At 44.9% G+C, this 22,803-nt stretch overlaps 1 protein-coding gene across 1 annotated transcript in view; it reads right to left on the minus strand.

The window, feature by feature from the left end:
* The window catches only part of ANKRD29 (ankyrin repeat domain 29), a 368,662-nt gene that overhangs the window by 142,841 nt on the left and 203,018 nt on the right, over positions 1 to 22,803 (minus strand). The window contains exons 4-5 of the mRNA XM_086966940.1: positions 8,191 to 8,289; positions 4,759 to 4,857 (exon numbers count right to left, since the gene is read on the minus strand). Of these exons, the coding sequence (XP_086823066.1) occupies positions 4,759 to 4,857; positions 8,191 to 8,289 (198 nt within the window). The remainder of the gene's footprint in view (positions 1 to 4,758; positions 4,858 to 8,190; positions 8,290 to 22,803) is intronic.

The raw sequence follows: 22,803 nt of genomic DNA on the forward strand, positions 1-22,803 counted from the left end.
TATTTAATTATACATTAATAGTTATTACTATTTAATTATTACTTAATTAACTTCCCACCCTCTACCCCTACAAACCTACCAATGGTGTCAAAAATATGGGCTTTCATAGAGAGGGCTTGATCAGTTTTTATACCGAGATTCTTAACAGATTTTTCGGAGATGGAGCTGGTGTCGTCAGCATAGGATATAATTCCAAATCCAAAAGGCTCAGCAATCTTTGCAAGGGGTGCCATATGCATGTTGAACAGTTGGGGCTCAAGCATGATCCCTTTGGCACCCCCTTATCCAAACACATCTTACAGGAGGTGTAGGGGACCAGATTGATAGTTTGGGATCTATCATTTAGGAAGTTATGAAGCCATTTGAGTGCCGTCCCCCAGATGGCAATCTCTTGCAGCCTCTTCCGCAGTCACAAGCTGCAGAGAGATCCAGCAGCACAAGCATGGTAGGGGTACCTGCATCCAGAACAAGTCTTAGAGAGTCGATAACTGCCAACAAGTCTGTTTCAGTGCTATGGCTTGGTCTAAAACTGGATTGCGAAAAGTCCCACATTTTATTATTTTCTAGGTAAGTTGTTAGTTGGTTGTTAATTAAGCCTACTAGCACTTTACCCATAACATGTAGCAGTGATATGGGGCAGTAGTTAGAGAGGATGTTAGGGTCTAGGTTGGTTTTCTTAAGAATTGGTCAAATATACGTTGCCTTCCAGTTAGAGGGGATAGTGCCTGTTTCCACTGGAAGGTTGAAAATAGATTGAATTGCTGGAACGAGATGTCTAGCTAGAGAGGCCAACATTTTGGGAGGGCAGATATCTGAAGGGGAGCCTAACCTGGCCAAACTCAAAGGCAGCTGGACCTCTTCCAGCGAAAATGGTTCAAACTGAATTAATATGGGGTCTCACCTGCTCCGAGGCCAGGTTCCCCGCAGAGTATGCAGGTGTCAATAGTAGGCCGGGTACTGATATTTAGATAGATTCGCGAAGTTTTATCCTTGAAAAAGGTGGCGAGAGAGTCACACAATTCCTGTGATGCAGAAGAGAGCTGTGCACATGCCTAAGGGTTGGTAAAATCCCAGATAATTTTAACGCAAACTTTTGGTGCATTTCCTGCATGTTCAATTTGCTTGGAAATAAAAAGCTTATGCGTGGATCAGATATTACAATGATATTGAGAGAAAGCTACTTTGTAAACGTCTTTGTCATGCTGAATTTTGGTTCTGCACCCTCTTCTCTCTAAGTTTTTACAAGCCGATTTCTCCGTTTTTAATTCGGTGGTAAACTAAAGAGCAGAGGGGCATGATTTAGTGGTACTAATGCTCCTGAAGGACGCAGTTTTGTCAAAGACATCTGTTAAAGCTCTGTTCAAATTTTCTAACAAAGTGTTTGCGTCAGAAATCCTTGATGGTACAGCCGGATGAAACTAGAACAGTCTGGGGAGATTGAGTGACAGGCCCTTCTTAAGGTCTTCTCCTTTCTCCTGCTATCAAACGACTTGGTTAGTGAGGGAAGATGAGTTAGGAAAAGGATTAAATAATGGCCAGTCTAGGTTAGAGGTAGGGGCGCTGCACAAGTAACTGCCTGACTATTAGTAAATAGTAAATCCAGAGAGTGCCCTGCTTGATGGGTGGGACCAATTATTCATTGGTGGAGGCCTCAAGATTCCATATCTGCCATTAGCTGTGCTACCTCAGGGTTGGCAAGATCTTCTCTATGGTAGTTAAAATCACCCGGGAGTAGAACAGTGTTGGTGGCTACTACTTGGGTGGCTATTTCTTACATTAAGCATTGGCTAAAACCCTTCTTAGACCCAGGAGGGTGCTATAACAAAGCACCCTTCCAACTTTCAGCAGCAGAGAGAGTAATTTTGAAAATACCTAGTTCCATTGAGTTAGCGATGAAAGTATTGATCCATGAAACTTTAAGCAAGTTTTTAAAAACTATGGCGATGCCTCCACCTATTTTCCGGTCTCTATCAAGACTTATTAAATGATAGTTGTCAGGGATGGCTAATGTGATGGACGGAAGGTTTGAGGCATTCAGCCATGTCTCTGTGAGAAAACATATATCTGGAGATTGAGAGAAGATTAAATCCCAAACTTCGATGGAGTGTTTAACTAGCGATCACACATTACAGAGCAGACTTACTGGGCTAGTTTTAGTGTGATTCAGGTGGGGAGAGTGGTGTGAAATGAGTGAGGTCGCATAAAGAGATGGCTGTTGAGTAAGGTTTATTTGTGGTTATATTGGGTTTATGTGTGTCCTATTTTATAAAATTGCAGATAGCATGAGGGGGGTCCTGACCGCTTTGAAAGTGACAGCGATAACATGTCAACGGGCCCTCCAGAATTTTAGCAAAGCTATTTGTGCTAAGTCGACGCATGTGTCTCTAGGGCTGAGGGATGCTTTTAACTGATGGAGGGATACACAGCGACGGCTCGTGGAGGGAGTTACGGTGGGGCAGGAGGGCGGGGAGGGGGAGGGGCAGGGCGGAGGTTGCTAAAAACCGGCATATGGATAATTGCAGGTAAGTAAACAATTTAATTAATAAAACGAATTTCGTAGTGCGCCTTGCATCGCAAAATGCAATGCAGTGCGAGCTACGAAATTCGTTTTATTAATTAAATTGTTTACTTACCTGCAATTATCCATATGCCGGTTTTTAGCAACCTCCGCCCTGCCCCTCCCCCTCCCCGCCCTCCTGCCCCACCGTAACTCCCTCCACGAGCCGTCGCTGGGGATACAGAAGAGATAATGTGGTTAGTCGGTGCAGACAGGCTTGCCTTTCGCAAGCCATTGGCGTGCCCGCCGCACGCGTTTTCTGGGCGTTTCCGCTGCGCGTCCGGACCAGCATCAGCTTGTGTAGCTGGGAAAGTTAGAGCATTGCCTGGGTAGTCAAACAAGGGCCGGAAGTGGAGCGTCCAAAGAAACAATGCTTTCTCCGCAGCAAACAGTCTAGGACTGCGGCGGATCGGAAAGCACTAACACCAGTAAAAGGTACGATTAATTAAAAGTAAAACCCTCAAGTAAAAACAAGTGTCAAAGGTTAGATTGCCTCACGCTGCTGCATTTATAAAATTAAAAAGCTCAGGGCTACCTGTGTACCCCTAAAACCATAGCAAGCGCACGTAAAATATAAGTAAAATACATCAGTATTACATAATGTACATAATTAATATCAATCACATACTTACTTAAAAATTATTCATTCATTAATTACAAATTATTACTTAATTAACTTCTCACCTTATCCCCCAAGAAATCCAAATACCCACTACGACACTATAAGTTACTATTGGTAATTACATAAAAAATTCTAAATCACTCAAAGTTGCAAAATATATTTAAAAACAATAATACTTACACAAACAATAATAACACAAAAATGAATGAATGAACTAAAAATACAGGTTCTCCGGGCTACGCACTGACGTGCTTCACACCTGCCACGGCGGTGAGTGACCATCAAACCGCGACAAAGAGATATCTCTAACCACACTGCCAACAGCACCTTCCGACCCACTTTATTCTCTCACACCCCCTGTGGATACCAGTAATAAGAGCTCAACCAATGCTATGACATCACTAAACAAAAGTAAAGTTTGGCACAATATGCCATAGTAATCTATGATTGTGAATAGCATCATCAATGTACTATTTCTTAATGTGTATTTTGCAGAACGGGGGCTTAGAACATAGAGCGAAGACAAAGCGAGCTTTTGTTGTTAGTAATACGGTCTGTTGTTCAATATGGAGAACGATGGCAGATAAATCAAACGTAGCCACGTGCTCTCTTGAGAATGAAAGTCCAAACAAAGCATGCATCTCAATGTATATAAGGGAAGTATGAATTATTAATCAGTTTAAGTGAAGATTTTCTGAAAGATGCTGATGATGAAAAAGCTGATGGAATTTTTCTCTCTTCTGTCCCTGGAGAAGTCTGTAATGGCATCTACAGTTTTGCTTATTTTGACACCTTTTCGATAGACTGCGGAATCATGTGAGTGGAGCAATGAATTCTCTGTACAGTGTTTCCTCTAATTATCCAACATTCTACGATCAGATTCACTAAGTTTCAATATTTCATTTTATTTGTAGCTAGGGGCGGCTCCTCCGCAAAGGCGGAGAAGCGTCGCCCCACTACTTTAAAGCAGTACAAAGAAAAAGAAAATGATAATAACGAAACATTATTATAATTTTATTGGTAGTATTGCAGTTGCTCTGCAGCCATCCAGGTTGCTAGGGTGGGGCCGGGCTCCCCTGATGTCCATCAAGGGAGGAGGATTGGTGGCTGCACCTTAAGTGCGCAAGATGGTTTGACCGGCCAAACCGTCATGCCTACTGTGCATGTTCTCCATAGGCTGTATTATACAGACTAGATTGAGATCATGTCCAGCCTCCAAGCCTCTGTCTGAGCGCCAAACCATGATGCTTAGACCAGTCGCAACACTGCTGTAAGGTAGCGTTATGATTGGTCAGGGGATTCTGGGAGGCTGTGTTCTTCATGGTTCCTATTTGAAGGAGAGGCGGCGGCTGGCAACAGCGACTCCAGGTCGGTGTTATTAGTATTCTTTATTTTTTCCTAGCCTCCAACCTACCAGCTGCCACTGATCGTAACTTTCCTCACTTTTAGCACCTAAAACCAATAACGGAAGTGTGAAAATGCAGATATGGGTTGAAGCAAGACAGAAGTGAGCAGAACATTTCAAAGACGTGGCTATGTTTTTTGGCAGGTGTACAGAACTTGCTTTAAATAAACTTACAGAAAGCTGATCTCTTATGTTGGCGCCATTTTTTAACAATGTTTCAACCACTCGCACGTGCCCATTTTGACTGGCAGCTAGAAGCGCTGTGCCCCCATCCTATTAAAGAAAAAAAAATGACACTACTGTAGACAACGATACAGCTGACATTATCTGTAGGGCATGCATCATGCATTAACACATAAAAGATTTTTTAAAAATAAAATGTAAAAATCGCTCAGGACAATTGAGAATGAATACATAAAATAATATATAGAGGAGCTTTGGGGCAGCCCCACACAGGCATCGCTTTATTGGAGTGTTAGTCACAGTTTGGATAGGGCTCAACACCGGTGTGGACTCAGATGTAAAGAGGCATAAATGCCATCACTCAAGATGGCTGACACCCCTATTATTGAATAATTATCCTGTGGGCTTCTTAAAAAGAAGGATGATACTCTCAGAAAAGCAGTTGATGAAGGGGGTTGAAACATTTTCTCACTTTATGTATGTTAGCCCAGGCAGTGATCCCACAAAGAAAGGTATGGCCTGACACATGCGATGGAAGCCGGCTGACCGACCTTGGCGCCCATATTCCAGGGCCGGCACAGGGAGGGCGACAGAAGCACCACCAGCGGTGTTGCAGCATTTGGTGCTCTGTAGTGCTAAGTGCAACTGTGCTTTATAGCATCAGGCTCCCCGAAACCGATCCTAGGATGCTTGTTTCTGTTCCGTGGAAGACCTGACCTGGCAGTGGGGGCTGGACTGTTCCCATGGGGAGCCGGGTCTAGACCAGTGGTCTTCAGTCTGTGACGCGTGACCCCCAGGAGGGCGTGGAGTCCTGGGAAGGGGGTCGCGCATTCCCCAGCCTCACTTGTGCCTGGATTCCAAAAGGTTTGTTTTCGATTTGGAAAAATACAGCTCTCCAGGGACAGCTAATTTCTCTCGTTAAAATGCTTCAGCTGAGTCTCCTGTGCCGTAAAAAGCTTTCATGTCAGGGTGCTTGGTCGCCTGAAAGAAATGCAAATGCTCCCTATTAGTTAATCAGCAGTGCAAAGGATGCTTCGGACCCGTGAATCACTCCAACCTTTGTGATGACAAAGATTATTTTTTTGTGGTAATGCAAAGAGTTAACAACTGGGCTGTGAAGTGCTTACTTTTAATCCTAACTGTATTTACATAGCCCTTAGTACTCCTAAGGAGTGCTGTGTTGAAGGGACAGCTATGCAAAAAAAAAAAAGAATTGCATTACATACGCTGTGGTATTACTAAAATCTACATTTTGGACGCACCAACTTTTCAAATGTTTTTTCCATTCATGCAGCCAAATATTTTATATGTAGGTACCTGATGGTGAAAGACCTAAAAAGTACAGAATATTTTGGAATACCAGAACATCACTTTTTTTGATGTTCCAGCGGTGCAAGTGTCTCAACCATACCTATGAGGCGGTGCAAAGTCACCCTGCATGGCCTCATAGGTATAGAGTAAGACAAAGCAGCGCAAGTCACTGCGTTGCCTTACTCTGCGTCAAGGAGGTGTTCCATAGGCGTTGTGTGGTGGTTCTCACGCAACATTTATGGATTTTGATGCTGCCTCTAGTTAAAAAATCACGTAAACCTGGGGCAGCGTCAAAAACATAAGCCTCCCAAGTGAAGGTGTAACAAGGAGAATGTTTTTTATTTTTCCTTCTTTTTTCCTCTTTCCATGTGTGCTGCATAAGAAAGAAGAAACACCTCTTGGGATTGTTTTTGTGAAAGAAGGTGCCCCTTCCTGCACAAAATCAATCCTGCCTATGTTGGTGCTAGGCAGCAATTTGTGCGCCAACGCAAGGGGAAAGGACAGGAATGCACTGTATTTCATAAATATGGGGCATTCCTGCCCTTTCAGATTGGCGTAGGGCAGCGCAACAAGAAGCCTTGCTTCACTGCCCTACGCCAATTCCTCGTAAATGAGGCCCTTGTTTTCAGCTACACCTCTGACCACACCCACATGCTCACTGACCTTGGTTGGCTAAACAATGTTTAATATTATTTCCCCACTGTAAAAATGATTTGCTGTGGGAATTGGGGGTGTTTATGGTTGTTGATGACGATGAGTTCAGGTTCTAGACATTTTTTGTCAGGAGGGGGTCCTTATGCCTAAAACGTTTCGACAAGGGGTTCTTGGCATCAAAAAGTTTGAAGACCTCTGGTCTAGACTGATTTGCAAATGGCTGGGTCCAAACTGGAATGGCATGGTGAGCGAAAAACAATAGATTTAGGCCCAGATCTCTGTACTCAGGGTGAATGTTTGACCTTGTTCAACATCATTTGTTCTTTTTGCATTATACCAACAGTCAGCAAATTTTCTACCTCCTGAGATCTGTGGCTTTTGGGGCAAAGTCGCAGTTGACGTGATGGTGTAGAGCCATGGGGGTCTTAGCATACTCAAGGCCTTGCTGCTCCTGCATTTCTAGGAGGCAGCACAGGTGACACAGCTCCCTCATCTTTGACATCAGTCTGAGCACATTGGTATCACTAGGGGTGAAAACCCAGAGCCAGGTAGAAGTCCTCTGCATGCATCTTGCATGACTGGTGGGTGTTGTTTTGGGTTCGGGCTCTCCAGCTGCCGCATCCACTCATGACCAGTCTGAGGAGGTTTGGATCAGACAACATTCGGCTTCTACTAGTGAGCAGCGAAAACAATAAATTGGTCTTTTGTGGCCTGAAATTACACAACAGTGATGGGACAAGACCATGTGATCTTTGCTGTTCCACGTTTGTAATACATTTTAGGTTCATTTCTCAGTATTACCTATTTTGTCCCCGAAATCAGTCCAGGATGCTTGTTTCCGGTCCAGGGAGGATCTGGCCTGTTATTTTGGATTGGACTGCTCCGATGGGGAGCAGGGTCAAGACTGATGTGCATATTGCTGGGTCCAAATTGCTGAGAAAACAAACAATGGATTTAGGCCTAGATCTCTGTACCGGGGGTGAATGTTTGACATTGTTCAGCATTTCATCTATCAATTGTTCTTTTTGAACTTTAAACAACTCACATTTTTTAATGGAGTCAGTGATCAATGTGGTTCTCCCTTGTGAAAAATAACATTATCAAGCAGGATGGCAGGCAGAGCCTTCCTTGCAAGGATTTGATTTCAAAGCACTGTGTTTGTCAGTGGAGAAAGTTCAATTCCATGAACCATCTTTCCAGCTACAGAAAGGGCAAACAAATTTAAAAATTGCACCAACAGCTTGACAAGCCCTTAGCAGCCAAAATCATCCAATTGTCTTATCAGGGCTTGTAGGTAGTATATGCATGGTAAATACCACTTAGCCGAAGAAGCAAGGTGCATTCAGGGATGCTCCCCTGAGAGCTGGGGTACCCCTTGACTTCCTGAGGTAGTCTAGCATCAAAATGGAAAACTGTAAACCCTTCCTAAGTTTGTCTCTCCGCAGCCCCATCTCTTACCTTCGTGGTGAATTCAGTGGAGGCTCCAGCTTGAAAGAGAAAGTTCACAACGTCATCATGGCCTTGTTGGGCAGCGAAGTACAGAGCAGTGGCACCTGACTGGAAAAGGAGAAAGCCATGCTTTGTTAAATATGTCTTTTTTCGGCCATCTCTCTTAGGCTAGTGTTCATTGCTTTGGAAATAAAAGGAGGAAGAGGGGGCACATTACAATTTGATCTTCACAGGAGTTTATGTAATGAAAAAGGTGCTGCAATTATTGTATCTGTGGAACAGAATTAAACAACACCATTACAAGAGCATCACTGACAAGACTGGTGAAGACTAAACCCTATACATGACATTACACCTTCCCTCTCCATCTCGCCCAAATCATTGATACTTTACAAATACTCACCTGGCAGGTACTGTAAAAAGGGTTTATAGATTCATAATTTGTGTGCATTATTAACGATGTGCAGTATGCATTTGCACACATTATAATAATCCATATTTGTAAAGCATGAACATATCACCCCTTAAGGTTTCAGGGTGCTGGGTCCATGCACGAGATTAAGTGAGGTATTACCCAGAGTCTCATAATGCTGAACTGCCGCCAATACCCGGGATCGAACTGGGAGCCCCTGCTCCGCAGTCAGACAATCTAGCTGCTGTGCTACACATCTCCCATGATTCCACATGAAAAGACTGATTTAATGAAATTATCTTTGGAACACGCTTTCTATGATGAGTAGAAGTGGTTTCTCTGAGTATATGTTAATTAGGTCACATATCTGTGCAAAACACAGTTTTAACCAAGATGAAAGTTATTTCTGTCGCTCACTGTATATTCCCCCACACCTATACTCTCCCCATAAGCTCTGTGTTGGAAATGGCCCTTTTTGCAGGGTTATACCTAAACGTTTTGCTTCTTCCTCTTACTTTTCCTGACCTGTTTTTGTTGGCTTTAGGACTCTGGGCACTTTACCACTACTAAGCAAATCAAATGCTACTGGTGGGCCTGCAGCACTGATTGTGCCACCCACAAAGTAGCCCTGGGAATGTATCTCAGACCTTTCACTGCAGTGTCTGTGCGAGTAGTTTTAAACTGCCAAACTGTCCTGGCAAGAGCACCCTCCTTCCAGGCCATAACCTTCCCTTTTCTTACATATAATGCACCCCTCAGGTAGGCCCAGGGTACCCCGCTGGGCACGGTGCAGTGTATGTCAAAGGTAGGACAGCTACTAGTGTGGGTAACATGTCCTGGTAGTGAAATAGTGCCCATTTAATTTGTCACTATTGAAAGGCTATCTGTCCCATAGGATAACATGAGAGTTACTTTGTAACATCTTACAAGTATATCTTTCCATTGGGACAAGATAGAGAAATTAAGTTGAGGCTCTCTTAACTCAGAATTTAATAACACGTCTTTCTGTGGAGATGTTTTTTAAATTGTGAGTTTGAAAATGCCACTTTTAGAAAGTAGGCATTTTCTTATTTAACCATTCAGTGTGCCACTGCTGTTTTGTGTATTGACTGTCGGTTTTGGAATGGCAGGAGCTGGGGATGTGCAATCATTGTAGACAGTCACAAGGGGAGGGTTGAGATGAGTCCTGCCTTTTCTGAGGTCAGCCTTTGACTTGGTCCCACGGATAAAACTATGGGAGGTCCTAAAGGAGCTGGGCGTTCCAACCGAGCTGTTGCATGCCATAATCAGCTCCACGATGGCAACTATGCGCAGGTTAGGTGTGGGAGGGATGGAGCGCTGTCCTCAAGGTTTCCTGTTCTCAGAGGGGTAAGGCAGGGTTGCGGTCCTGGCGCCGACCCTGTTTTGCCTCTTTGTGAACAGTGTTGTATCTCACCTTGATGAGGTTAAAGATAATGACGCTCCTTCCCTGGCAGACAGGAGGGTGCCAGCCATTATGTTTGCTGACGACACCCTCCTGCTTTCCAAAAGCCCAATGGGGATCCAGAGGATTCTGGATGGATTTGGTCTTTTCTGTAGACAACATGGTCTAGAGATCAATACAGAAAAGACCAAATTCATGATTTTTAATCCCTCAAAGAGAAGACCGAATCCCACTCTGGGTACAGCTAGCTTAGAAAGGGTCACAACCTTTCAATATCTGGGGCTGACTCTGCATGAGAATCTATCTTGGGACCCCCAGATAGTGAAATCTCGGCTAAAGTTGACCCAATTATCTGGTGCAATTCTGAAGGTTGCAAATGCTTCAACCTTCAAACCTATAAGTCCGGCACTGGAACTGTACAAAACGCAAGCCAAGGCGGCTGCAATGTACGGCAGTGAGCTTTGGGGGTATAGAGCAGGTTTGGATCTCGCCAGAGTAGAAAACATCTTTCTCAGACGCCTACTGGCTCTCCCCCGTGGCACACCCCTGATTCCCCTGAGATTAGATGTGGGTTTACCCTCTATCGCTGCCGAGCTGGAGTCTAAGCCAGTAAGATTCTGGCACAGGCTCTGGTCCACCAGCGAGCTTGAACATTATCGGAGTGATCTCACCCATGTATTGGCCCTGAATCAACGAGACAGAATTCCGTGGCTGGCCTTTGTTAAGAAGGAACTGTACCGTTTAAATCTGTCTGAACTCTGGGATGCCCCAGCAGTAGGCTGCCAAAGGCTATCCCGGAAACGACTTGTCCAAATCTATAAGGAAAAAAGCCTCGATTCATATGACCTCGACCAATAACGGCACCCTAACCGAACGTTTCCTGCAATCCTAAAATTCTTATGAGTTCGAGGATTTTATGGATATTATTTTCCCAATTCTTGCCAGGAAGCTGTTTATACAGTGGAGGTTTGGCACTTTACCGATCAAAACCTTTACCTCCAAATGGCTAAAGAATGATGATAAATCCTGTCCAGGTTGTAACTCCAATGATGAGGAAGAAACTCATCTTTTTCTCTTTTGTCCTGCATATCACAGACCCAGGAAATACTGGTTGGTCCCTCTTTGCAGGAATTTGGGTTTCAGGAGCTATATAGATGCCTACAGAGTTTTAAGAACTAGTACTCTGCCTCACGTAGTTTTTGCTGTGGCGAAATTCATTATGGCTATGTGGCTCATCAGGAAAAAACTGTTAATTGCACAAAACCCTAAACTATGAATTTGTCTCTATATTCATGGACTGTGCTTTTTATCAATTTATGTATGTTTTTCTCCTGATTAGGAAGTGTCTATTTTTTCCCTCATCATCCCTGGAATGATGCGTTAATTATTTTATGTACATGTGTTTTTATAATTGTAATTCTTTTTTAAGTACTGTGAGAATGTATATATCATGTATCTTTTATGGTCTTATAGACCGAAATAAAGAATTTTTGGAATTGGAATTGGAATTTGTCACTATTGAAAGGCTATCTGTCCCATAGGCTAACATGAGAGTTACTTTGTAACATCTTACAAGTATATCTTTCCATTGGGACAAGATAGAGAAATTAAGTTGAGGCTCTCTTAACTCAGAATTTAATAACACGTCTTTCTGTGGAGATGTTTTTTTAAATTGTGAGTTTGAAAATGCCACTTTTAGAAAGTAGGCATTTTCTTATTTAACCATTCAGTGTGCCACTGCTGTTTTGTGTATTGACTGTCGGTTTTGGAATGGCAGGAGCTGGGGATGTGCAATCATTGTAGACAGTCACAAGGGGAGGGTTGAGATGAGTCCTGCCTTTTCTGGGTGACTCATAGTTGGGCTGAATAGACCTTCGGTGCATGTGGAGTGGTAGGAGGCATTCATTTCACTAGCACCTGAATAGGCAGTGTCTCCTTTGCACAAAGCTGTCACCACCTCCTGTAGTGAAGCTGGGCCAGAGAGGGCAGAACTGGTTTGGACGGGGCTCAGAGACCCCCGGCAGAAAGAGAAGAAAGAGAAAATGGGGTATAAGTATTGGACCTTAAACCCCAGAGAATTAGATCACTTCTGGACTTAAGAGAAAACTCTGCCAAGGAGAAGAGCTAGAGAGCTGTAAGGAGGAGGTCTGCCCCTTTGCTGTGTGTGCTTTGCTGGGTTGGCCTGCAGTTGCTGCTTCTGCCAAGGAGAAGAAAAAGACTGGAACTTTGCTGTAAAGCTGCTTGAAGAAGAATCTCCAAGGGCCAGTGTGTGCTGGCCTCCTGTTCTGATGTCTCAGTGACACAAAGACTTCACCTGCAATCCACTGACCAGCACCTGGACTCTTCTGTGGACTTCTGTATTCAAAAGGGTGCAAATTCCAGTTCCTGGGCCCTGAGAATTGTGTTTGGTGCTGAAAAGAAAGAAAAACAACTCAGTGACGCAGCGACTTGCACCAAGGCTGGGTCACCGCTCCTCAAGTGCACGATGCACCGCCCCGCCTGCACCGCAGCTTCAACCCCCCCTCGATGCCAAGCTACCAAGGGGGTGGGAAGGGGTTATCTAAAGTGTGAAACTTCCTTACGCTGACAAGAAGCAATGGTCCCTACTTGGACGAAGTTGCATACCTCTGTCAATTAGAGACCACATTTCTAACACTCCGTTACACACAGTCAAGCTGACATATATTATAATATTTCCATTGTTATGATTATTGTGTCATGGTGAACTTTCTCTAGTTCGGATGTTTTGGCAACATATTATTATGTCTTCCATTTCTTCACTGAGACCTATTCAGGGCCGGACTGGCCGTAGCGGGCACCAGGCAATCCCCCGGTGCGCCGCACGGGTGGGGACCGGTTTTGGGCCCCTGGGGGGCGATTTTGTTACAGGGTCGTTTTTGCAGCATAGCTGCCAAATCGGCCCTCTAACAAAATCGGCTGAAAACCATCCCTGGCAAAGAGCTCGGCGGCACCCCCAACCCCGCCTGGTTTTGGTTCCCAGTCCGGCCCCGGGCCTATTCAATCAAATAGAGTGACATTGTAAGTGTAACTTGTTTGTTTGAATATCTCCAGATGACATTAGCATAGAGGGTGCTGAATAATTATTAATGTAGTGGGCTGGTGCTTAGTTATTAAGGTAATGTGCCATCTATTTAACTTTATATAACTCAGTTATTGAGTGGGCCCAAATTATTCTTACATTGCCATTATTTAATGACATTCTATTTTAAGGATATTGATGCTTTGGGAGGTGCCTTAACGCAGGTACACATTACCTCATAAAATTGATCCTCAACACCATCTCGGATCCAGTGAAATGTGGGAGATCTGAATAAGGTATAGTTTGGGGTGTCTTGATTTTGACGTACATGGATTTTGCTCCCATGGAACCCTGGAAACAGTTAATGCTCTCAGGCTTCTCTTCCCTTCCCCATATCAAACAAACCTTGTCACGTTATGTCTCCCATTTGGAACATGTTGGGCGAGACTCACCAAGGAATGCATCTGTCACTTTGTAGACCACTAGGGCCGCAATTATGAGTTCCAAGGTACCGGTGGGGTGCAGACTCCACCCCACATACACCGGTACAGTGTGGTAACACTCCACCAGTACAAAGCAATTATGTGTTAATGCTCACGGAACAGGGAATAACCATGCAGATCCTATTCTCTGTGGTCAAATTCTGCATGGTATTCTTTTTTCATTGTGATTAATGCTCCCATTTACCACCTACATTAAGCTGGTGGCAAATGGGAATTGGGGGCCTGTATGGAACAATGGGCAGGAAGGTTGCAGAGGGCAAGAATTCTTTGCCCACATGCTGTAGTAGAGAGTCTGGTGTGGGCCAGAGAGTCTCAGACAATTTTACGGGCCAGATTTTCTGGCTTGTAAAGTCTGGTGTTTCTGCATCTGGAAATCCTGGTATGGGAACAGAGTACAACAAAGAGGGGTTGCTGGACTGTTCCTATGCGTGACTAAGGGAAGATCTAATTGGCGTGACCAGAGGTGTAAGAGTAACACCCTAGGGCATCCATTTTGTTGGATGGATTTGCCTCACACACCCAGAAGGGTGTCATGCTTCATCATCGGCGGTTGCTCCTCGTCGGGGAGGCGGTGCAATCCCCGACGGGCTCACCTCAAAGAGGGGCTCTTTGGCGGAGATCTTTTTTCCAACAGCCTTATGGTGAGGTGTGGGTGTGTGGGCAAGGTGGTATGTGGTAGTGAAGAGGGATATTAAAATGTAGCTAAGGGTACCGGAATTACTTTATTCTGGGGGTCCCCTGGCTGCAATTAAAAACAGGGGGCTAGCTCACTAGGTGTCAACGAGTAAGGTCAGGTGACCCTAGATGGGGCTAGAGGTGAAGACGGTCGACATGTTTCTCGCAATGGGTAATAGTCGCCCGCGATTCACCAGGACCTATAAAAAGGTGATTAACAACATGCTGGTGTCATGTGTGATATGGTGTGTATATTACCTCTATGGGGGTTGTCCTATGCCTAAACATAGAGAAGAGATAAAACAGCAAGGATTAAAAACATTTTTCATGATGCAGAAAGGTCACGTCAAGGAAAAGGAACTGTGAACAGTGTGGCATGCTGTTGGTGTACTTGCGTATAAAGTAACAGTCATTGCATGCCTTAAGGTTGTATGTGCCTGGTGTCTAAGGTGTGGCACACAGATCAATCACTGAGTAGGTGAGGTGGATTGTTGTGGGGTTGAGGAGGTTTTAAAAGATTAAAAGTTAAAATATGCAACAGCTATCCCGGCTCCAGTAAACACCTGGGTTTATACCTGAGTTTATACAATGTGCAGGCATCATCAGGCAGTAGAGTGCGAGACACCAATTGTAACATAAGGTGGCTAGGTGAACAATTAAACACACACTAATTCTACAAAAACCGCAGTTCTGACAACCTTACATTACTCACTCACCTATCAGTCAAGAACTACCAGCCACCAGAGGGGTCGGCGGGATGAGGCATCAAGGATGAGTCCATATGTCAAAACTGGGGTAGAAGGTAAACATACCGCCAAGCAAAAGTTAGCACGTGAGCAATATCTACAGCAACCAAGGACTCCTAGCCTAAAGTCCTGGTGTATCGCCACAACACTCACCTCCAATCTCATGTGCCCCGGCTGCATGACCTACCCTTCTCCGCCGAGCTCGAGTAGATGTGGGAGCTCGGCGGACAGGGTTATTTACATCAGCAACCACGAATCGGAATGAAGCGCGCGTCTCCGCCTATAGGCGTGTCACGTGTTTTTGGTCGTTCGCGGAGCGGCCATCTTTGACTAGTGGATCGGCAATATCGGGTTGTGCAAAAGCGCTCCATAAGACTCCGACCAATGCATCGAGTAACTGGTGATTAGGTGATTTAAACTCATTCAATTCGGGTTTGATGTGTTCTGCCTCGCTACAGTGGTAAATTGTGGTGGGACGACTATCATCTTTAAAGCGTGATGTCGACCAGTGTGGCGGCGGCCATATTGGACTGGTGTTACAGTGCCTAGACACCTAAGTAATTTCTAAACTATTACGTGATGTTGATGGACACGTGTAGGTTTATGGGATGTGTAGGCATCAGTGGTTAGGCGCTAATGGCTCATATGTAGTTCTGAGTATAGGAGGCTAGATCGACTGTTCCAAGTGTGTCAGTAAATGAGCCACCAAGGCGCCTCCGTTGTGTGGGTTGCTCATAGTAATGGAGTTGCTGAATGGGCGGCAAATAGTATGACCGTGGTACCCTAATGGTAGGGGAACCACGTTGAGTGTGTGTGTAGTTCACTAAGGAGTATGGTCTCAACGGGGTGAGGTATAATTACAGATTGCAGCCCAATGATGGTTGAAGGGCTACATGGAATTATTGGCAACAGCATCTAAATTAGAAATGGATGGCTCACAGAGAGTGCCATGGGATGTCTTCGTTGAGACCCTGTTTGTCAGAAGATAAACGGTGGACCCATCTCTGTTCCTTCTGAAAGAGGGCATTCTTTGGGCAGTTGGGGCTGGACTCAAGTACTACCCACTTAGCAGATTCTTCATCGTGGCCGTGGTCTACATAATGTTTGCACATCTTTGTGTGGGTCCTCTTGCAGCGAAAGTTGCTGCGATGTTCAATAATACGGGTTTTGATGGGACGGGTTGTCATCCCGATATACTGTAGACCACAAGGGCACGTGAGAAGGTATATACAATGTGAGGTGTTACAGTTAGTATGGTGCCTAATCTCCCATGTAAAGGTCTCAGAGAGCTGTATGGTTTTGACTGACATGGTGTATCGGCAGACTCCACACATACCACAGGGATAATGGCCCGTGACCGGAGGTAGATTCCACAGTGTTTGTTGGGTTTCCTTTCTGGCTTTCTTAGGTCTGTTACTGATTAAGATATCTTTTAAGTTCTGTGACCTCTTGAAGGCGAACCTGGGTTCTTCCAGGGTCATGTCTCCTGTGTTCAATATTCCCCAGTGATGTCTGATCGTCTTCCTGATTTGATTAGACAGGGGGGTGAATGTGGTCACACACGTGATAGGTTGGTTCTCAGCAGGAATTTTTTCCTGGCGCTCAAGTAGTGCCTCACGGTTGTTATTCCTGGCCCGTTTCTTAGCTCTCAGGACATCGCTTTTAGGATAACCTCTGTCGAGAAGGTTCCTAGACAGGATCGTGGATTCCCTTTTGTAATCATGCACATCACTACAATTGCGCCTTATACGCAAGAATTGCCCGAAAGGCAAATTGGTGCGCAAGGCCTTCGGATGGTGGCTTTTGTAGTGTAGAAGACTGTTACGGTCGGTGGGTTTCCGATACATGGTCGTGCTTATTGACCCCTCGTCTAGTCTTATCGTTAGATCCAGGAAAGCAATCTCCTTGGGTGAGGAGGTCATGGTAAAGTTTAAATGGGGGTTTAGCGTATTGATCCACTCTAGGAAAGCTTCATGTGAGGTTGTGGGGCCTTTCCACAAGATCAGGATGTCGTCAATGAAGCGTTTCCACATTATGATGTTGTTGTGGAAGGGATTGGACTCATGATGTATGTGTGTGCTTTCAAACTTAGCCATATATAGACAGGCTACCGAGGGAGCAAATGTACTGCCCATAGAGGTGCCTTGGGTTTGGTGGTAGTATTTGCCCCTAAATTCCCCTAAATTCAAAATAGTTTTCTGTCAGCGCTAGGGTGGCGCACTCCATGACAAACGACTGTGGAGTATTCGAGTTCCACCCCCATCACCAACGATCCAACCCAGCGCTTGCAAACTACCATCACAAGCCTGGTTACAAGCGCTGAGTGTGATCAATGGATCACGAGGAAGGAGGCAGACTTCCTGATCAAAAAGGACCCGAGGGTCCCTTACTTTTACATCTTGCCCAAGATTCACAAAGCAACCAGACCGGTACCAGGGAGACCAATTGTCTCAGGGATAGACTCTGTTTTGGAGCCCCTCTCACAATTTTGTGACCACTTCCTGCAACCCCTCGTGAAAAGCATCCCCTCCTACATCCAGGACACCACAGATGTATTACGCATCCTGGACAGTGTCCAGAACGCAGAGGAGATTGATCTATTGATTACCCTAGATGTTGAGGTCCTCTACACGAACATTCCACAGAGGGCCACTCTAGAGGTACTTGAGGAGAGACTAGGCCTGGAAAGGTGGAACTCGAATACTCCACAGTCGTTTGTCATGGAGTGCGCCACCCTAGCGCTGACAGAAAACTATTTTGAATTTAGGGGCAAATACTACCACCAAACCCAAGGCACCTCTATGGGCAGTACATTTGCTCCCTCGGTAGCCTGTCTATATATGGCTAAGTTTGAAAGCACACACATACATCATGAGTCCAATCCCTTCCACAACAACATCAAAATGTGGAAACGCTTCATTGACGACATCCTGATCTTGTGGAAAGGCCCCACAACCTCACATGAAGCTTTCCTAGAGTGGATCAATACGCTAAACCCCCATTTAAACTTTACCATGACCTCCTCACCCAAGGAGATTGCTTTCCTGGATCTAACGATAAGACTAGACGAGGGGTCAATAAGCACGACCATGTATCGGAAACCCACCGACCGTAACAGTCTTCTACACTACAAAAGCCACCATCCGAAGGCCTTGCGCACCAATTTGCCTTTCGGGCAATTCTTGCGTATAAGGCGCAATTGTAGCGATGTGTATGATTACAAAAGGGAATCCACGATCCTGTCTAGGAACCTTCTCGACAGAGGTTATCCTAAAAGCGATGTCCTGAGAGCTAAGAAACGGGCCAGGAATAACAACCGTGAGGCACTACTTGAGCGCCAGGAAAAAATTCCTGCTGAGAACCAACCTATCACGTGTGTGACCACATTCACCCCCCTGTCTAATCAAATCAGGAAGACGATCAGACATCACTGGGGAATATTGAACACTGGAGACATGGACCCTGGAAGAACCCAGGTTCGCCTTCAAGAGGTCACAGAACTTAAAAGATATCTTAATCAGTACCAGACCTAAGAAAGCCAGAAAGGAAACCCAACAAACACTGTGGAATCTACCTCCGGTCACGGGCCATTATCCCTGTGGTATGTGTGGAGTCTGCCGATACACCATGTCAGTCAAAACCATACAGCTCTCTGAGACCTTTACATGGGAGATTAGGCACCATACTAACTGTAACACCTCACATTGTATATACCTTCTCACGTGCCCTTGTGGTCTACAGTATATCGGGATGACAACCCGTCCCATCAAAACCCGTATTATTGAACATCGCAGCAACTTTCGCTGCAAGAGGACCCACACAAAGATGTGCAAACATTATGTAGACCACGGCCACGATGAAGAATCTGCTAAGTGGGTAGTACTTGAGTCCAGCCCCAACTGCCCAAAGAATGCCCTCTTTCAGAAGGAACAGAGATGGGTCCACCGTTTATCTTCTGACAAACAGGGTCTCAACGAAGACATCCCATGGCACTCTCTGTGAGCCATCCATTTCTAATTTAGATGCTGTTGCCAATAATTCCATGTAGCCCTTCAACCATCATTGGGCTGCAATCTGTAATTATACCTCACCCCGTTGAGACCATACTCCTTAGTGAACTACACACACACTCAACGTGGTTCCCCTACCATTGGGGTACCACGGTCATACTATTTGCCGCCCATTCAGCAACTCCATTACTATGAGCAACCCACACAACGGAGGCGCCTTGGTGGCTCATTTACTGACACACTTGGAACAGTCGATCTAGCCTCCTATACTCAGAACTACATATGAGCCATTAGCGCCTAACCACTGATGCCTACACATCCCATAAACCTACACGTGTCCATCAACATCACGTAATAGTTTAGAAATTACTTAGGTGTCTAGGCACTGTAACACCACTCCAATATGGCCTCCGCCACACTGGTCGACATCACGCTTTAAAGATGATAGCCGTCCCACCACAATTTACCACTGTAGCGAGGCAGAACACATCAAACCCAAATTGAATGAGTTTAAATCACCTAATCACCAGTTACTCGATGCATTGGTCGGAGTCTTATGGAGCGCTTTTGCACAACCCGATATTGCCGATCCACTAGTCAAAGATGGCCGCTCCGCGAACGACCAAAAACACGTGACACGCCTATAGGCGGAGACGCGCGCTTCATTCCGATTCGTGGTTGCTGATGTAAATAACCCTGTCCGCCGAGCTCCCACATCTACTCGAGCTCGGCAGAGAAGGGTAGGTCATGCAGCCGGGGCACATGAGATTGGAGGTGAGTGTTGTGGCGATACACCAGGACTTTAGGCTAGGAGTCCTTGGTTGCTGTAGATATTGCTCACGTGCTAACTTTTGCTTGGCGGTATGTTTACCTTCTACCCCAGTTTTGACATATGGACTCATCCTTGATGCCTCATCCCGCCGACCCCTCTGGTGGCTGGTAGTTCTTGACTGATAGGTGAGTGAGTAATGTAAGGTTGTCAGAACTGCGGTTTTTGTAGAATTAGTGTGTGTTTAATTGTTCACCTAGCCACCTTATGTTACAATTGGTGTCTCACACTCTACTGCCTGATGATGCCTGCACATTGTATAAACTCAGGTATAAACCCAGGTGTTTACTGGAGCCGGGATAGCTGTTGCATATTTTAACTTTTAATCTTTTAAAACCTCCTCAACCCCACAACAATCCACCTCACCTACTCAGTGATTGATCTGTGTGCCACACCTTAGACACCAGGCACATACAACCTTAAGGCATGCAATGACTGTTACTTTAAACGCAAGTACACCAACAGCATGCCACACTGTTCACAGTTCCTTTTCCTTGACGTGACCTTTCTGCATCATGAAAAATGTTTTTAATCCTTGCTGTTTTATCTCTTCCCTATGTTTAGGCATAGGACAACCCCCATAGAGGTAATATACACACCATATCACACATGACACCAGCATGTTGTTAATCACCTTTTTATAGGTCCTGATGAATCGCGGGCGACTATTACCCATTGCGAGAAACATGTCGACCGTCTTCACCTCTAGCCCCATCTAGGGTCACCTGACCTTACTCGTTGACACCTAGTGAGCTAGCCCCCTGTTTTTAATTGCAGCCAGGGGACCCCCAGAATAAAGTAATTCCGGTACCCTTAGCTACATTTTAATATCCCTCTTCACTACCACATACCACCTTGCCCACACACCCACACCTCACCATAAGGCTGTTGGAAAAAAGATCTCCGCCAAAGAGCCCCTCTTTGAGGTGAGCCCGTCGGGGATTGCACCGCCTCCCCGACGAGGAGCAACCGCCGATGATGAAGCATGACACCCTTCTGGGTGTGTGAGGCAAATCCATCCAACAAAATGGATGCCCTAGGGTGTTACTCTTACACCTCTGGTCACGCCAATTAGATCTTCCCTTAGTCACGCATAGGAACAGTCCAGCAACCCCTCTTTGTTGTATTCACAGACACGGGCACATGCTGTGACTGGACCTTCCACCAACCTGAGTGGTAAATAGTGTCCGTTGATCAAGTGATCACCTCTCCTTCCTCCCTCTTTTTGACAAAAAAAAAATGGGAACAGAGTGCCAGTTATAATAGAAGTTATAATCAGGTGGAATGGTATCCCAATGTATGGTCGGAGTCTACGTGATTATGAAGCCCAACTTACTAAAACGGACAGTACAGTTCACTGTACAAAGGTTCAGAGAAAGAAGCATGCAATCCATAATCATACACAAATCACCGCTTTTGCTGTAGGAAAGTGTTTTCCTAACTCACTTCTTCTGACTTACTTATATATAGAAGCAGAAAACCAAACACTGCTCACTATCTTTAGCAACACATATGAACCCTTTGTTAGTGCAATGTGGTGGGTTTATTTGGCATCCACAAATTAAATAAAATGAGGGCTTGAATTCTTTGGATATAGCCATTAATTGGCCGAAAAAGGTCTGCCTATACGGCTTATCCTTGATACAGAATTTACCAGCCTGGGCTTCTCTTTTCCTTGATGTAGAAGGTTGATTGTATTATTCATTTTCTTTGGTTCCATAATATCTTATGGTTCTTGTTTCTCAGAGGCATAGCAGAGTCGCCATGGGCCTTAATGCAGAACGCTGCTCTCGCCAATGCATAATGGGGAAGCCACAGCAGGTTCATTGACTTTTGGAGAAAGTTAATACAGCCGTGGTCCATGCAGGTAAGAGTGGTGGGGCGATGGGACCTGGTGGGTGGGGGGATTTCCACAGACGATGATGAGCAAAAATTAAATAAATCATTTAATTTTCCCTTGTCATCGTCTGTCGAAATCCCCCTCCCCCCCCCCACCACCACCTGGCCCCATCGCCTCACCACTCTTAGCTGCACGGGCTGCGGCTGAGTTAATTTTTTTGATGGTAAGGCAATTTGCGGTTTGAATTTCCTTTAGTGATGTCCCACCACAAAATCTGTGATGGTAGTAGAAAAGGTCAATAATTTCAATCAAACTTTAATTGTGAAAAGTTTGATAATGAAGTTTGAACAGTTATCTCATGATGCTGTTAGATATTGGCGGGAAGTTGTATGGCTTAATGTTCAGACGGTATGGCATATATCTTTATTTTGTACGTCCTCACTTGCTTATGCAGAATTACCTATATACCATATCTCTTGTGAATATTCTTGGTGTTATAAAATTGAAAAACCTAATACAGAAACACTGAGAAAAAAACGATATTTGAGGAAAGTTAATCATTTAGCCAAACTCTAAGGTGCATATTTACTCAAAACTAAAATGTTTCTGTGTTGTGTTGCATGAGAGGGAGAGAACAGGACAGTGCTGTATCTACTAAGATGTGTCTCTCTCCTTAGGGATGGCGCACAATCAGATTGCCTAGTGCTATGAGCACACCTTTGCACCATAGTGTCTGCGTAATGTCTAACATGTGTTTTGTACTAGAAGGGTATGCTTCCAGTACAAAATAGTATTCATACAGGTACTTTAAAACTTTTCCAACCTTAGTGCATTGTGCAGCACACAGCCAAAGTTGGAAAAGACTGGAGAAATAAAAACATTTCTCATTTTTAATGCTTGCCTCAAAGGGGCGTTCTTTTTTGGCATTAACCCATATCTGCTATTCTTAATAAATATTACTTTGCTTTAAAAACCATTGGTGGTTGCATGGGAATGCCCAGGAACTAACCATCTAACCCATGACATTGCCTTGATGCACATCGACGTGAAACAATGCAAAGCAGAGCACTACTCTCAGGCATCTTTTCAAACATTTTGTGCCGGCTTGTGTCACTTTACCTACACAAACCCAGAACAAAATGTT

The sequence above is a fragment of the Lissotriton vulgaris genome, chromosome 4_1 (genome assembly GCF_964263255.1).
Source record: "Lissotriton vulgaris chromosome 4_1, aLisVul1.2, whole genome shotgun sequence".
Taxonomy (NCBI): Eukaryota; Metazoa; Chordata; class Amphibia; order Caudata; family Salamandridae; genus Lissotriton; species Lissotriton vulgaris.